At 43.0% G+C, this 18,931-nt stretch overlaps 1 protein-coding gene across 1 annotated transcript in view; it reads right to left on the bottom strand.

Annotated features, from left to right (window-relative positions):
- The window catches only part of SLC6A3 (solute carrier family 6 member 3), a 126,023-nt gene that overhangs the window by 93,934 nt on the left and 13,158 nt on the right, over positions 1 to 18,931 (bottom strand). The window contains exon 2 of the mRNA XM_083188114.1: positions 5,125 to 5,468. Within this exon, the coding sequence (XP_083044240.1) occupies positions 5,125 to 5,410 (286 nt within the window). The 5' untranslated portion in view covers positions 5,411 to 5,468. The remainder of the gene's footprint in view (positions 1 to 5,124; positions 5,469 to 18,931) is intronic.

Below are 18,931 nucleotides of genomic sequence, written 5' to 3' on the forward strand. Positions count from 1 at the left end.
AAAAGCAGGGATCTGGGCGGGCAGCTGACATCCGGCAATGTCATATGTCCGCCCCCTACACGTGCGTCACGACCGCATTACCATACGTACGCCCAGCGTTTTCATGGGAACGCCCATGAAACGCGGGGCGTATGCATATGTTAATGAGCCCAAACAGCCCTTCACGCCCCTCTCCACCCCCTGTTCGTAGTGTACACATTTCATGCGGAATTTGGACGTGCGTCCCGTTCGCACATGCGCAGAGACGCCTCTGCACATGCGCAGACACTAAACATCGGTGGACCGACCGCACGCGGCTATTACTGCACCAACCAGAATAAGTTATTTTCAGTAATAAGTCGTCAATGTAGCAACTAAAGAAAACTGTATGCTCTGCTACACTGGAATCTGAAAAGAATAACTCAGTTTCAACATTGAACATAAAAATATTGGCGAATGAGGGGGCTACTTCTGTCCCCATGACCTCTCTGACAAGCTGTAAAAAAAATTGTCATTCTAAAAATTAAAAAATGTTTTTTATTAACGCCAGTCTCAATACCAATACTCAATACCAATACCAGGTCAAGTCAATACCAGGGCCAGAATATGATGGTACACTTTTCAGGAACTTCATCACAGAAGTCAGTTCATGTGGGATTGCTGTGTACAAACTTTGTACTTCGATGGTAAAAAGACAAATGTCTGCATCCAGCAATGGTAATTGGGATAATTTTTTTAGCAGAGTAGAGGTGTCCAAAAAAATAACAAGGAGTTTCACAAATGTATGGCTGTAATATACTATCCACAAAAATTGATGTGGGTTGAAGTAAAGCAGGCATTCCCAACCACGGTCCTCAAGGCACACCAACAGTGCAGGTTTTAGTGATATCCAGGCTTCAGCATAGATGGTTTAATCATAATCCCTCATATACTAATTAAGTCACATGTGCTCAAGCCTGCATATCTAAAAAAAACCTGCACTGTTGGTGTGCCTTGAGGACCATGGTTGGGAATGCCTGAAGTAAAGACTTCCTTGCTGCCACTATAGGGCGCCCTGGGGATCCACCATCCATTTATGAATTTTTGGAATACAATATAAGATTGGGACCATTGGTATGCGGATAACAGGGCATCCATCAGTTCCTCTGAGCAGTCAAACACCTTACATATGGGTATTTAAGGTGAGTGTATTGCTGTGTTGTTTAAGCCTGATGACAATGCTTTGCTAATTGAATAAATTCATATTTTCCTTGGACAGAGTGATGCTTATTTACGTTTGGATATATATATATATTGTATCTATGTGTGCTGATATATGATGGTGTGTCATACTAGCACTTCAGGCACTGATTGTTTTTATTTTTGTTTCTTCCCCTGAGTCACGATCACTGTGGCCAGCAGTGATCAGGTGGTATATAGGGGTTTTGGCATGCTCTGTGACCCCACTCCAGTAGCGCACGCAGAGGGGGTTTCTGAGTACCCAGAACCCCCCCAGGAATCTGAGGGCCCTAGTTTGAAAGCTGAGGGTCTCCTCTTTCCATGGGTACAAGAATTTTAAAAATCGGCCCTGGGGAACCGGAGATATCTGACTTCAAAGCAGTGGTCCCCATCCAAGCCTCTTAATTGCTCTCCCCAGTCAGATATTCGGGGTTTCTGTCTGACTTAGAGTTTTTCTGAGGGTATATTCCAAAAGCTGGGACTCTCCCCCTTTGAGGGACACTAGAAGCTTGCCTCTACTGTTCCCAGAACCAGAGATATCAGCCTTCCAGCAGCTGGTTACTGCTCCAGCTCCACACACCTGGTATGTACTTTTATATACTTGTTGGCAGATTGCTCTGCCTCCTGAACTCTGATCCCCTAGTCCCCAGTACCATTTGGTAGGTGGGATTCTCTAGTTTTAGTTCCATTAAAAGCTAAGAAATCTAGTTCCGGAAACTGGAGATATCTGCAGTCAAGCAAGCTGTCCTCCCACCAGAAAATTATGAATAATAAGCCCACTCAACTATACACCCCTCCTCTGCATATTAAACATCCTCTACCACCCTGGAAGTTATGTATTGGGACCCCTTTATTCAGCCCACTGCCCCCTTCTCCCACCTCATATCCCACCATCTGTGCAGTAAAGGGGTAATTAGTGGAAATCTGGTTGATATAATACCCCCTACCTCCTGCAGGACATCAAACTTCCGCTCACAGCACCCCCCACCCCTACCGCTGGAGCATAGGTAGGGGCCCCAATACATTGTTATGCCCAGGGGTCTACACTGCTGTTATATATATATATATATATATATATATATATATATATATATATATATATGGAATCGGTACATCTGTCAGAATGAACTTAGGTCTACAGTCATTAGGTCGACCCCACTAGGTCGACTGGCAGGAAGGTCGACCTGACTTAAGGTCGACATGGGCCAAGGTCGACATGACTTAAGGTCGAATTTGCATAAAGATCGACATGAGGAATGTCGACTGGTCATAAGGTCGACATGGGTTTTTCACTGTTTTTTTTATCCGAATGTCGACACAGTCGACATGGACACAGTTGGCAATGAGAATCGGACCCTCGCTTATATCAGATCAGCAGGTAACAAATTGGCTTTACATCACAGTCACTTAAACCAGCACTAGCAATAGGCTGCTTTTGTATATATAGCATTCATATGAACCCAGTAAACAGGTAACAAATGCTAGTTGGCTTTACATCACAGTCACTTTAACCAACACTAGACATAGGCTCCTTTTTATATACTGTATATATAGGTGAACGGTGATCAAGTAACAAATATCCGCTAAAAATACCAGCATCGCTCAACGTGACTATTCTTTTAGTAGAAATAAATACAAATACAGCCAAGTCAATTAATCAAAGTTGCAGATATTTTGAGGATCTCTCACAAAAACATTGGCACTCAAAGGGTTAATAGAAAAGTTTTGCTTGGCAATTTTCACACCTATTTTGACAAATTCCCATGGCACTCAAAGCGTTAATGTCTTGGGGGAAGCATAGATACTATCAAAGACCAGTAGTGAATTATTATTATTATTATGTGTTTATTGCATGGCAGTATTTTTGCTATATGTCTCTATTGAACATTTTGTGATGTATAGTACAATAAATCCAGGATTATAGTAATGAGTGCATCAAATTTCAGATTACAATAATAAGTTTTGTTGTTGGGACTTTTTCACATGTATGTAACTAACTGGCTGCACTAAAATTTTATTTTTTATTTGAACCATTTCATTGCACCCACTGTAGTTTTCATGTTACTCATGAATTGATTAGAAATATCTAGTATTAACAGATGTTAGATGTCTGATTTGTACAAGTTATGTGTTTTTCTTCATTTTTAAGCCTCCATTGGGGTTTATAGCTTTCAATCTGGTGTGTAATTGACTTGTTTCCATGAAAAATCTATTTATTTGGAATTCTGTACCATATATGAAACTGTTTACTGCAGTACCCAGAGTTGCCCGGGATTTTTTTTTTTGAGAACATTTTTTATTGAGTTTTTCAAGACAAATTTTCAATAAACATTACAAACCATTAAAACAGAAATATTGTTAAGTAAAATTGAGTGCGGTTTGTTATTTGAGAGAGGTCTGAGGAGAAACATTTCTATAAGAAGCTAAATAGACCTCTTCGCGTATAGTAGTTGCCCAGGATTTTAAGAATGCTTGTTTACAAAAATCTATTTAAATATTAAACACACAGTATAAATAACATAGTATAAAAAAGCATGCGATAAGTTATACACATCAATCAAATTAAAACCCAATTTAAAAATATATAAATTTATAATAAATCATAATATCCACCATATCCAGCTCTTTTCTTTGGTGGCATAATATGTGGAATGCAATTCAAAATTGCACAACTTCTAACATGTTTCTTAATTAAAACAAAAACAAATGTACACCTGTATATAAAATGTCACGATTTTCAAAACATTGTGAAAATCATTTCTGAAGTAATGTTGGCAACAAAGAAAGTTTGTTTACATACAAAGAGCTGAGAATGCTGGCAAAGCCCGCTATAGTTTTCTTCGATAATAAATATTCTATCATGAAAAAACATGACAACACGAAACGAGGTCCTACCCATATGCCATAAGGCCCCACAATGAGCAAACAGCAAAAACTGTGGTTTATAATTAGTTAAAAATGAACAATCTTTAATTTTGATTTCAAATTTTTGGGTTGCGTCGGCCATGTTTTAATACGCTCTTATGTAAAATGTCACGATTGTAAACTGTGGATTTGTATAGAAAGACAAAATTTTCACTTTTTTATATTAGATGTGCAATAAATGTTTTACTGTAAACTTAAAATCCTTGTCATGATCATTTATTACAGCATATCTCTTTGGTATACCCATCCTTTGCCACTCAGAAATGAGCAGATGGCGGAATATGTGTCATGCTGCTTTCAGACCGCAAAACTGGCTTTGACCCTGTATTTGGAAACGGTTCCAAAAACGGGTCTGCCAGGTAAAACCCCTTTCACACCGCATCTCTTAAACGGTATATTACCGTTCAAGTGCGTTTTTTTTTTTACACTGGCAGACCCGTTTTTGGAAACTTTCCAAATACAGGGTCAAAGCCAGTCTTTTACGGAGGTACCGGCTGCACAGGGGGGGGTTTCTTAACACATTGTGGGAGGGTGGGGGATGTTAACCCACGCATGGGGGGGGCAGCGGGGCGGCAGCTCCAGTGCTATGAATATTTAATGAGCACTCATTAAATATTCACTGCGCTAAATACCGTTTCAGACCCGATTTTGATGCCAAAATACTGGGTCTGAAACGGGTAGGACCCTCCATTTTAAAAAACCGGCTTTTGTAAAACGGTAAAGTGGTCCTGTACCTTTCAGACTGCACAGATTACCATTTTAAAACGGTTAAAAATCAGCAAAATACCGGTTTTTAAGTGTGGTCTGAAAGGGGCATCAGAGTCCAACTATTCAATATACTCAAACAGTTATTCTTTACTGCTCCAAATAACTTCACCAGCTCTATGAAACAGAAATACATAATGCCAAAGACAATAGTAAAAAAAAATAAAAAAGTATTTTTAACAGATTCAAACACTACTGAACTGCTTGTGCATAATAATTAATATGTTTTAATCTTACCTCCTCCATTTTTGTAACATAGGTATGGAAACCTCCAAACATTGGCTAAGTCCACTGCAAATCCAATAACAGAGAGAAGAAAATCAATCTTCTTACTCCAAGTTTCTCTCTCTTCAATGTCAACGTTAGTCTGTGATGGATTTACTAATGTTGAGTTAGTAAACTGGACTCCATTTTGCTCCTTTACAAGTATAAGCTCCACTTCCTTAGGTCCAGTTGCATTGGATTCTTTGGCAGGAGCAACCACTGAAGACATCTGTCCTACCGGTGGTCTAGATTTGATCATTAGGTGTTATCGACAATGTATTCTGCCAGCAGTTTTACAGAAAACAATTGTTTTATACCTATAATAAATATAAATTGTCATTAAAATTAACATAGTGCAAATGTGAAAATGTAAAATAAATCTGAAATATATTTAAACCTTTATGAGTTTGTCAAAATAAAAATAAAAACTAACAGTGATATGATACAAAAACTGTAGTTTTTTTTAGCTATTTATCTAGTTTTATACAAAAGGGGACCCACTGTAGATAAACTACAATTGCTGCAGAATGCAGGCGGCTGCCCAGCACACGGCAAGATCACCTCACATGCCGGGTCCCCCCTCGCATTGTTTATATGCGAACACTACGCTATAAAGCAAAGCGCGTTCATAACTAGGGTAGCCCCTGCCTGTGCAGCATAGTTGCCTAGGCAGGTTGCAGCTGCTACAGTATGTGTGACATCACGAATCCTCTGAAAATGGTCCGGACACTACTTTGTTTTCTGGACCTCACCCTCCCAACGCTGCCCCAACCAGTGACTGCAGTCACAATTTCCAGAATTGAATACTCAAAGAACAGGCCTAGCTTAAAATACCACTTATTAATATGTTTCCTTACATACAGCGGGGCAAGTATGGCAGTACGGGGTGGTACGGCGTACCGGTAAAACATATTGTGCCGGTACCACGTACCACCATAACAAATACCCCCGGATTGCTTACTGTGCATGCGCGCATATGTAAGTGGCAGGGGCATGGCCTCTGCTGCCCTACCACAGCTGATTCCCTTTGGAGGGGAGAAGATGGGAGCGCATTGCGCGTCTCTCCTTCCCCTCCCTGTGTCACTGTGACTGGGTTGCCTGTCAGCCAGTCAGAGCTCATGGGCCGGCAGCCAATCAGGAGCCAGCCTGCGAGATATGATTGGCTGACAGACAGTCACATCCAGGGACACAGTGAAGCCGGGGAAAGAGAGATGCGCTCCCCTCCCCACCGAAGGGAAGCACAGAAGCAAGCGGCAGCAGCAGGGGACTGGAGGGGGAGAGGACACCCAGACACAAGAAGAAAGCCAGATGCTGCTGCTGCTGGCTTACTCTGGCAATGTGGGGGCATTTATGTGCGGCACTGTGGGCAGGGCAGTCGAGAGGAATGCTGGGCCCCGGTAAAAATTTTGAGGCGTGGCCTAAGTGTGGGAGGTGTGGGCACCTCCCGCACTTAGGCCACGCCCCCAAAATGTTTAAAGGAGGGTGAAAGAAAACTCTAAAAACTGTAATTTCAGCAGCAGCACACACCTACAGCCTGTGCTGTGCTGACAGCAGGCTCAGCGTGACCACTCACGCTGTCAGTGAGACACTCATGCTGAGCCTGCTGTCAGCACAGCACATGCTGTAGAAGTGTGTGCTGCTGCTGCTACCCGGGAGGGATGGAGGGGGAAGGGAGGGGTCGGACCAGGGCCCCTGTGGGGCCCCCCCAGCAAGCCTGGGCCCGGGTAATTTGTACCCGCTCCCCCCCTCTCTCGGCTGCCCTGACTGTGGGGGCATATCTGGCACTGGGGGCGTACCTAGCACTGTGGGGGCATATGTGTGGCACTGTAGGGGCATACCTGGCACTGTAGGGGCATATGTGTGACACTGTGGGGGCATATATGTGGCACTGTGGGGGCATGTCTGGCACTGGGGGCATACCTAGCACTGTGGAGGCATATGTGTGTCACTTTGGGAGCATACTTAGCACTCTGGGGGCATACTTAGCACTGTGGGGGTATATGTGTGGCACAGTGGGAGCATATCTGGCACTGGGTGCAACACTGCTTGCGGCAGTGCAGGCCGAGGGGTACCAGAAGGCCCTGTTCATTCCCCTAATGCAGATGTTAGCAGGGCTCATGGGACAGAGCTGATTAACTCTGCAGCAACAAGTGCACCACTGAGCTCCATTGGAAGAGCTGTGCTCACTATTGGATCCCGCTGTGAAGCTCACCGGTGCTGCTGTACATGCAGGTGCCCCTTCAGGGCTTGTAGCCCAGAGGCAGGTGACTCCATTGCCTCTGGGAGTTATGCTTCTGATGGTAATGCTTTTAAGAAATGTTGTTATTACAACTCACGTGAAACTGTTACGTTAAGTTGGTGGAGGCAGACCAGTGATTTTGTGATTTTACAGATCATCAATACTGTCCCCACCCAAATTAAAAAAAATGATGGGAGATCCCCTCTTTAAAATAAAAATAGTAAACAATAATAAAAAAAAGAAGAAAAAGAAATCACAACCTGATATAGGGGGTTATTCAGATCTGAACACTGCTCTGCAAAATTGCAGAGCCCTGTGATCAGATGTTTATGGTATAGGGGGTTATTCTGATTCACTCGGAAAGGCAAAATCACTCTCTAATGGACAAAACCATATGCACTGCAGGTGGGGCAGATGTAACTTGTGCAGAGATAGTTAGGTTTGGGTGGGGTTTTACTTCAAACTGATATCTATATTGCAGTGTAAAAATAAAGCAGCCAGTATTTACCCTGCACAGAAACAATAAAACACCCAAATCAGTCTCAACAGTTTTATCCATTAGATAGTGATTGTGCCTTTCCAAGTGAATCAGAATAACCCCCAGTAGTGGGTAGACAATGGCTAGTTCGACATTCACTAGGTTCACAGCTAAAAATGGTCGATATACCATAGTACGACACTGCCAGAAGGTCGACACAAGCTTAAGGTTACATAGTCGATACTAAAAAAGTCACTGTCGACCATTAGTGGTCGCTTCCCTTCCAGAATTGCTTATTAAAATCATGAGCTGCAAATCCAATGATTTTTTTTCAGTCTCTGCATTGCGGGGCCCAGAACCTACTACGCCTGTCTAATAGAAGTAGTCGGATGTGGGCCGGAGCTGACGTCACACCCCTTCCCCTCAAACACCTGGGCATGCCTTCATTTCTCTGATACTCCCAGAAAATGGCGGGTTGCAACCAACCAAACGATGGCTTTCTGTCAAACAACTTGCAATCACAAAAGATGCTGGACTTTTTTCACTGAATGGTCAAGGTGCATGCATGCTGCAATCCATATGCATGTACAGTCATTCAATAATCGCCCACCAAAATCGCAGGGATGCAATCATGTCTGAATAACTGTGGTTATTCGGACATGATCGCTGGTCCTCTGAAGCCCTGCCTTGACCATCTCTGCCTGCTTACATCCTGCTATCAAGCCACCGCCCACTTGCTTGCCCTTCACTTCACCTTTCACATACAGCTCTCCCATACTCAAACACTAAGCAACCATCTTCGTCTGACTGCTCATCTCCATATTTGGCCACCAGCCCCTAGTAGTACATTGATACCATCCTCGCTGCTTATAGATGTAGCGCAGCTCAATCAGTCCTCCCACCATCCGCCACAAGGGGGTGCAAGTTCGCATGAGACGCTTGCGTGCCCCATTCCGATGGAGATCTCCACTGCCTCCCCATCACTCCCTGCCGATCTCCTCTGGTCCCCCCCGCCTCAATGCACCCCTCCCCCTAACCCTGCCCATCTCCCTGAAGTGGAGACGGGCAGGGTTTCCACTCCCCACCATGAATGAGTGGGACACGCATGCGTGGAAGATGCTCGCACGTCCCAGTCAGATGGAGAGCCTCTCCGCCGGCGATCGCCAGGGGGGCAATCTGCCGATTTATGGCACTGCATGAGGGGTGCTCCATCTGTACATCTAAGCTGTAGTGTGCATTGAATTGTGTTGCTCTTTTTACCTGCACTGTATTTTTGTTATTTATTTACTGTAATGTTGTTTTGTCTCCCTGTACTGTTGTATGGCCATTGTATGGCGCTGTGAAACACTTGTGGCGCCTTATAAATAAAATATAATAATAAGGGGCAGGGACTGATGTGACTGGTCAAATATTCTCCATAAAACGCTGCGGTATATGTGATGCTGATTGGTTGCCCATAGCAACATCACATGTGAAGTAGAAAACACATCTTGGTACTTGTGTATTATAGCGGCACCCCCCGATGTACATCGTGCGATGTTTTTATCGCATCGCATGCCATGCACCCAATGGCATGCGATGCAATTTTTGCCCCCTATGCGATAAAACATTGTATAAGCACCCTAAAGGTCCGCGAGGGGACGCCGATACCTGCGCTCGCCACACTTTCTATTCTCAACTCCGCGCCGACGTGGATAGTGGGGGTATGAAAAGGTCGGAGGACGCGTACCGCCGCCCCTCGCAGGCTCGCTACGCTCGCCACGCTTCGGGTTCACGTTTATAGTGGGGGGGTGGCGTGGGGGTGCATTTCACATTGTAAGCACCCATTAGGGTGCTTATACAATTTTTAATCGCATCGCACAATACAATGTCATACAATTTTAAAATTGTATGACATTGTACAATATCGCGCGATATATCGTCGCATCGCATGCCTTATGGTATGCGATGCGATGGGCGCCGCTATAATACACAAGTACCCAAATCTTAGTAAATTTCCCCCATTGTGCGAGGTCACTATGGAACATCGATCCGGCAGCCAGGACATGGATGCACGAGTGTCTCAAATACCCGTGCGTCCATTGATAAGAATGGGGCGCGTAAGTGTCTTGTGCGTGCGAGCCCTATTCTGGCACACGACACGAGTGGACAGAGTGATGGGAGCTGCTCTGATGACAGGGGCGCCATCTGTATCAAGGCTCCCCCTCTGACTCAAAACAAATTACAGTAAATCTATATTTATTCACGTGTGCACATAGCGATTCTGTAAGTGATATTTTAGGAAATGTTCTAGATATACTATTTCTTATATAGGCAGGTACAAACACTTACATGCAGAGGCAGAACTTTGGGAGGCAATGGAGTCATCTGCCGCCGGGCTCCTGCTCCCAAGGGAGCACCTCTACTCCCTGCAAGTTTAAATCAGTTCATTGATGTCACGCTAGGGGTACCTTGTGGATCTGTCTGAGATCTGGAGGTCAGGGGTTCATGGCTTGAAGGAGACTGGAGAACAGCAGGTTTAATATAACGCTTTATTGTAGTACCAACACTGGAAGGTAAGACCATTTAGGGAAACTGCAGGACAAAGAACCCATTGGATACTTGGGCAACAAGGGAATGTCCACAATAACAAGGAATTTTCACCATAACAAGGAATGTCCAAGAGTCTCTGTCAGAGTGCCGAGAGGGACACTGACGACTGACCGCGGGTGCGGACGGCAGATAGCAGCGGTGGTTGAGTGTCGACAGACACCGATGACTGGCAGCAAGTGCAGTTGGCCAACAGCTAGAGTGGAGAGGCGTCAGCAGGCACGGATGACTGGCAGCAAGTGCAGATGGCCGACAGCTGGAGTGGAGAGGCGTCAGCAGGCTTGGATGACTGGCAGCAAGTGCAGATGGCTGACAGCTGGGATGGAGAGGTGTCAGCAGGCACGGATGACTGGCAGCAGGTGCAGCTGGTCGAAAGCAGGAGTGAGGAAGTGTCAACAGGCACGGGGGACTGGCAGCAGGTGCAGCTGGTCGACAGCAGGAGTGGAGAAGTGTCAACAGGCACGGAGGACTGGCAGCAGGTGCAGCTGGTCGACAGCAGGAGTGGAGAAGTGTCAACAGGCACGGAGGGCTGGCAGCAGGTGCAGCTGGTCAACAGCAGGAGTTGAGAAGTGTCAACAGGCACAGAGGGCTGGCAGCAGGTGCAGCTGGTCGACAGCAGGAGTGAAGAAGTGTCAACAGGCACGGAGGGCTGGCAGCAGGTGCAGCTGGTCGACAGCAGGAGTGGAGACGACCTGAGAAAGCTGGAAGCAGGATGCAATTGCGATGTCCAGGAAACAGGTGTTGAACTGTAAGGACTGGAGGCAGAATGCAAATGCAGGGATCCAGGTAACAGGTGCTGATTAGAAGATAATGAATACAGGATACAGGTGTGGACTGCAGACAGGGAACACTGTAATCAAGGATTTCACAGAGCAAGGGCAGGAGCACAGGCAGAAGCTTCCTCCCAAGGGATTGTCAACAAAGCACTGGCGATTGTATGCCCCAGAGGGCTCTGCTTTATCCCCCAGGGCAGATCTTGATTGGAGGAGCTGAACTGGGGATCCGGGCCATTGGTTGGCTACCACAAGATGGCGGCGCCCGGACTGGAGACAAACAACTTTGGCTGGTTCTCATACTGGATGTGCACGCTACAGGTCCCAGGAAGATGGTCGCGGCCGGGAGACCCAAATGCCGCGCTCCCCGTCCTGCACCCGGACAGATGGCCCGCAGGCCCCGCCACCGGAGATGAACAGGTGAGCGGCGCATCTTAGCAGCGGCCGTGACAACTGAAAGCCATCAATATCGCTTTTGTGGCTGACGCCCCCTCCATAGACGTCACACTCTCATTATTTTAAACATAATATACATGCATACATACACACATGCATACATATATTTATATAAGGTGCTGTGTGTGTGTGTGTGTGTTGGTGGGGGGGGGGCACCAATATTTATTTTGCCTCCGGGCAACTGGGAAGAACTTACGCCACTGCTTACATGGTAATTAACTCTCGCATGCATGTAGCAGTTTCATTCACAATCCAACAGGAGGATACTTTTTAAATGTTATTTTAGTATAACTCTAAGACTTTGAACAGATCTTCAATCATAAAAAATATAGATGAAAGATATCTAGGTAAAAAAAACAGTAGCAAGAATTGAGGTACAGATGGAGTGCTGGGGCTCTCCAGAATGCCCATAGATAGATCAATATAGATAGCATATAGATAGATATAGATATACACTATATATATATATATATATATATATATATATATATATATATATATATATATATATATACTGTAGAAACTTTTTGGCAGGGGGGAGCAAAGTTTACAGTTATGTCACTGTGCAGGATGCGAGAAGGTAGGCAACTATGGGTAAATGTAAGGGGTATATTAATATTCAAATCCAGAGCAAATGATTCCTCAGCCATACTAACAGTGAGCTTGTGCAGATTTAATATTTGGAGAATGGGCAAGTACTGTAAATAATAATAATAATAATTATTATTATTATTATTATTATTTGTTCTTGTTGCTGTATTAAGTTGGTTGATCTAATAGTACATATCTGAGGATTTGCACTAAGATGGACTGATTTAGCAAATGCCACAATTGGGAACTAAAAGTGGCCCTGGAAAAAATTCTAGAAGTGGCAGCACCAAATAAAATGTAGGCGGAACCAACATCAAACTAGGCAGGATTAATATATTACTACACCTGTGTGGATGCTGTTGGTTTCAATATGCTTGTCAAACTAGTAGCCCTGAGACCTTTAAACAGCTGTGACAAACCACAAACCTCCCCACATTTCAAAACATTTCCCATCGCTAAGATGGTGTTGTTACCTAAACTGATATATCTCTTCCGTGCCATTCCATGATCTATTCCCAAACCCCTTAGTTTTAGAGCCAATCAGGTGTTTTCATTAAATATATTTGAAAGGGTTCTAGGCCCCATATTGCCAGGCACATTTTAGTATTGCCAAAACCTTCCCGGAGGTGTTGCTTTTACCGACCTTGACAGTTACCATTCTGCCTGTATCCTCAGTCAAGTCCGTGATTGGTTAATCGTTACATTTGCGTGTCTGGCATACTGTGATTTTGATGGACCCTGATGTGTCTTTACGGGCCCCCACTCTTCCTATTAAGACTCTGGCTAGTTTATGTTTGAGACAGCTGGCTGTAGATATTCTTCCTCGCTCACCCTCCTCAATTCATTTAAAATGGTTTAAGGCCCTTATTCTGGTTCACTCCCAAAGGCAAAATCACAAATGGACAAAACCATGTGCACTGCGGGGGGGGGGGATGTAAAATGTGAAGAAAAACCCCACCCAATGCTAATTCTCTCTGCACAAGTTACATCTGCCCCCCTGCAGTGCACATGGTTTTGTCCATTTGAGAAGGTATTTGCCTTTGCGAGTGAACCAGAATAAGAGCCTAAGTGAATTAAATACCAGGAGAGACAGGGACATTCTATCATTTATAGCGACCCCATTGATATATCTGTTTTACATTCCCCTGAGCTTGGGGATTCCTCTTAATTGAATTTGATGTCAGTCTTTGATGCAAGATCTTTGCGTCCCCTTCTCTTTTTATTTTAATTCCAAAGAAAAAGGGAAAAGAAGTACTCACAATTCACACACTACAAATTCAAACTTAAAATAGCGGATGGGTAAAACCTATTCCACAGCCAACTAGTACAGTAACCTAAGCACCTATAACATTTCCCAGTGGGCAACAGGGAGAAAAGAGAATAACAAGGATGGCTAGAAACTAAAAAGATTTTATTAGCCTTAACTTTTCCCCTTTTTACAAAAATATCTGCCATCCTAGGCAAGTCAGGGATTGCCATCCTAGGCATTGGTCCATGACTTTTTCTGCGGCCTTAACTATCCTATCTAGGGATCTATGATTGGAACAATTAGAATTCCTGAACCATAACGCAATGGCATAAGTCAACAGACTCTCAATTACACAGCAATAGAAATTCATAAGTATTCATAAGTATCAATTACCAATGTTATAGAACATCTGGGAAACAGTGAACACAAAATGGATTCACTGGAGATCAGATTTTGTAAACAACAATATAAGAGACCACCTAAAATACTTAGCTTCAGGAAAGCTAATTTTGAATCTTTAAAATGAATAGAATGAGATGCTCTGTTTAAGGGGGAAATTTAGAGGACATGCGGGAAACTATCAAGAAGCTGGTTCTTGTGATCATTAAGTGGTTCTTGTGATCATATCCCCCATTTTTATGTCTCCACTGCCGTACTATATCATTATGCTGTGCACTGTCTTATATGCTATCTGGTTTGGCTGTACTTTTCCCTTAGAAACAAAAGTGTTATCATGATCGCATTTTATAAGGAAGGAAAATAATTTTTATGTATTTTTTATGTAATTTTTCATGTTTTTTTAGATGTGTGTACCACTTTAAGACAACCCCGGAAACTGTATAATGCATAAGAACGCCCTGTAATGAGGAAACCGGACTTCCTGGAGAGGTATAAATTAGGGAGGGCTGCAATCCCCAGCTGCACCTTGAGAAAGACCAATTAATGGTAGAAACGAGTTGGTGAGCAGCTGGAGACTGGAGCCTGTGGGAGAGAGAGTCACTGCACACAAGGGGAGCAGTCTGTAGCCGCCAAGCGAAAGCCTGAGACATCTGCGGCACTGACCGGCTTTATAAAGATCCCAAGCCTGCTAAAGCACTCCTGAGCGCCGGCATTATAATAATCTTGGCCGTGAGACCCCGCTGACCTGCAGGCGCTAGCGGGACAGACGGGAGGGTGACACGTGTGCTTCCAATAGCCGTGCACCTAGCTCGGAGACATCAGCCCCCTGTCCACTATCCCTAACACACAGAAGGTAATCTGAAGGACAGCCGCAGTGGCAGTGCGACGTCCAGAAGAGGAGTCCTAGTGTGAAAAGTGGATTTATAACATCAGGTGGAGAGGAGAGAAAAATTGCTTCCCCTGGAGGTTCGGTGAGCTCAAAGTAAAACTCTGTTTGTTCAAGTGGAAATAACTGTTTTTAAATGTGTATTGCAATTTTTGCATTTTTTATTATTTTAAGAGGAAAATTTTTCTCTGATTTGGTTGGTGGAAATAAAGTATTGGATGTTTTAAGAAAAGTGCAAGGATCCTATATATATATATATATATATATATATATATATATATATATATATATATATATATATATATATATATATATATATATATATATATATCATGCAGGAATCCCAGAGACCAGGAGACGACACGGCACTGTGGTAAAAAGTTACTTCTTTATTGCATCATCAGCCTCAACGGCTCGTTTCGGGGTCACTACCCCTTTCTCAAGAGGGATGCAGATACAACATACACAAGTCACATACCTTAAATAGAGCAGGTGAATTGGCGCCGTCTCCTCCCCTCCGCTCAAGCATGCACAGCACACGCACCTGTGTCACTGGCGCCCGATGCTGACGTCCACAGCTCTCACCTGCGGATCAGTCACCATGGTAACCAGCGTACACAACGAGCGGCTGGATGCAGATGCGTCGCTCACATGTGATGCGTCATTGGTCAGTGCCCGTGTTGACGCATACCATGACTCCCACTCACGGACGCGTCACCACGGCAACCAACAACCAGCGCATACAATCATGGAGCTCCGGGGCAGCAGACTGACAACAGTAATAAATCAACATAACCACATTTCTATGCAAAAAATAAAACAGCAACCACCCACGGTTCTCTCACCACCGGGGAAGTCGACGTACAAGTACAAACAATCAAAATGATAGTACGGGGTAGGCGGACACAGCTCAAAGCGTCACTGCTCACACCAGCGACCCCCCCAGTAGGTCAGCCCCCCCCGCACTAATCATAGATACATAAGACATAATGTCAAATAGAAAGAGCACATACAGTTTATAGCTGGCATGATCAGGAACATATATATTTAAAAATGTATTCACATGAAAGAACTCCAAACGATCCTCTCATTAAGACCCCTAGGGGCAACTGTATCTAAACGATAAATCCAAGTAGCCTCTAACTTCAACAATTTTTTCATGCGATTACCACCTCTATTGGAGGGTGGAACATGATCGATCATTATATATCTCAACGACTCCTGCGGATGGCAGAGGTCTCTGAAATGTACTGCAACAGGTTGATCAGCCTTCTTGCCTGCCAAAGCAGACTTGATGGATGACCTGTGCATGGCCATCCTTTCCTTGAACTTCCTAGAAGTCATCCCAATATAGTACAGTCCACAGGGACAAATGACCGCGTATACAACAAATTGTGTATCGCATGTCAAGACATGTTTAATACGGAATACCTGGGAACTATGGGGATGCATAAAGGAGTCGGCTGTGATCAATAATTTACAGGTAGCACATTTTGGACATTTATAACATCCGGGTTTTTTAAACACTGTATTGGGGGGAGTGGTCCCGAACCCCGAGATATCTGTACGTACAAGAATATCCCGGAGATTGCGGCCACGGGTATAGCAAGTAAGGGGCCTCAGATCTTTAAAGCCGGGGAGACTGTGGTCAGTTTTTAAAATCGGCCACAGTGCCCTACTGGCAATAGGTACTACAGCACTTGAAGTATCGTACCGTGTAATAAAAGGGAAAACTTTATCTCTTAAGTTTTTTGGTAGGTACCAATAAATTGGCCCTATCCAATTTGAGAGCCCTCTCTTTAGATGCCAAAAGTTTGTTCAATGCATACCCTCGGCTATGAAATTTCTCGACAATGAGGTCCAATTCAGCATGGATCATGTTAGGGTCACTACAAATTCGCCGGGCACGAACCATCTGCGAATGGGGCAACCCATTTTTAAGTATATATATATATATATATATATATTTTTTTTTCCGCAAGAACTGTTTAATATTCCTCTGCATACCCTACAGAAAATCTGGGACATATACTCACCAGCGCTGCAGTTAGCCCTTTATTACACTGCTTCACTTATCAAGAAGCTGTTAGATACATTAGCGAATAAATTTATACCAAAGGGAAACAAGGGTAACATTAGCTGAACAAGAAAGTAACGGAGGCAAAAGACAATAAAAAGAAAGTGTTTAAAGAATACAATATAGGAAGATATGGTACTGTGCTCTGTCCTAATGGAGAAAATATGAGGAAATGAAGGAATCTGAGATGGTTGTTGTGAACAAAAGTGTTTTATTTTAATTCATAATACACTGAGGTAAAGTATACAAGGCTAAAGGGGATGAGGAGGCATTCATAAAGTACAAAGACGTAAATAAAATTTGTAAACGGAAAATCAAAGCAGCCAAAAGGGAAACAGAAAAGAAAAGAATCATGGAAAGCAAAACAAATCCCTAAAAGTTTTTTAAATACAATAATAATAAATGTTTAGTAAAAGAGAACATAGGCACTTTAACTAAAGCTAATGGAAATAACATTCACCTAAAAGGAGATCCTCAAGAGCTTTTTCAAATTTAAAACAAACAAATAACCAGGTCCAGATGGTATCCATCCCAGGGTTCCAATGGAATTAAGGGAGGAGGTAGCAAAGCCTCAGCATTATATTTTTTAAAAACCTTTTTCATCTGGTATAGTACCTAAGGACTGGAGAATTGTGGAAGTTGTAGCAATATTTAAAAAAAGAAAGAGAGATGACCCAGAGAACGTCAAACCTGTGAGCTTAACATCAATTGTGGGGAAAATATTTGAGGGCATTTTAAATGATAGAATCCTCGAACACCTAGAGGTGAATAAAATAATCAGTGGATTATTTTATCTGCCTGGATTCTGGAATTTGGTGTGCAATTCTGGGCTCCACACTAAGACTTCCTGGATTCTGGAATTTGGCATGCAATTCTGGGCTCCACACTACATAAAGGACATGACAGAACTGGAAAAAGTTCAGAGAAGGGCAAGGGCAACCAAGTTAATAAAAGGAATGAAGACTTGAAGTTACAAGGATAGATTATCAAAATTACAGTGGGAATGTTGACGCTGGAAAAGAGAAAATTAAAAGTTTGGGTCACTTAAAAATGTCCTTATTTTTTAAAGAAAAGAAAAGTTTAATGATGATAACATTAAATTGATCAGAAATACACTATAATAGTGGTAAATAACTATACTAGCTGCAAACATCTGTTTTTTAAGGGAATATGTATTTATAGAGGCCCATTTCCAGAAACCATCACTCCAGTGTTTTCATGGTACATTGTGTTTGCTAATCGTGTTAGAAGATGAATGGATGATTAGAAAACCTTTGAAAACCCTTGTGCAATTATTTTAGTACAGCTGCAAATTAGTTTGCTCATTAGAAAAGCTATAAAATTGGCCTTCCTTTGAGCAATATGAGTATCTGGAGTATCACATTTGTGTTGATTATACTCTAAAAATGGAGAGAAACAGAGAACTTTCATGTAAAACTTTACAGTCTACTGTTGTTCTTCAAAATGAAGGCTATTCCATGTGAGAAATTGCCAGAAAACTGAAAATTTCCTACAACGGTGTTTACTACTCCCTTTAGAGAACATCACAAACAGGCTCTAATCATAGTTACATAGTTACTGTACATAGTAGGTGAGGCTGAATGAGACTTGCGTCCATCTAGTTCAACCTCTATTTATAATAGTTTATCTCTTGTTGTATAGTATGTTCTGATATTTTAAAGACAGATTGGGGGAAATTTACTAAAGGAAATTTGTAAAAAAAATAGGTGTATTTGTATCCAGAAATACACTTATTTTTGACATTTACTATCCCGAAAATACGGCAATTCGTAGTCGTATTGATGTGCTATCAATACGAATACGAATGGCCATATTTTCGGGATAGTAAATGTCAAAAATAAGTGTATTTCTGGATACAAATACACCTATTTTTTACAAATTTCCTTTAGTAAATTTCCCCCATTATGTTTCTTATTCGTACCCATGGATGTTTTTAACCAATAAATGTTTATCCAACCTTATTTTAAATGTATTTATTGTGTCTACCGACACCACTTCTCCGGGAAGAGGAGATCCAAAGTT

The sequence above is a fragment of the Crinia signifera genome, chromosome 5 (assembly GCF_055691185.1).
Source record: "Crinia signifera chromosome 5, ASM5569118v1, whole genome shotgun sequence".
NCBI classification, from domain to species: Eukaryota; Metazoa; Chordata; class Amphibia; order Anura; family Myobatrachidae; genus Crinia; species Crinia signifera.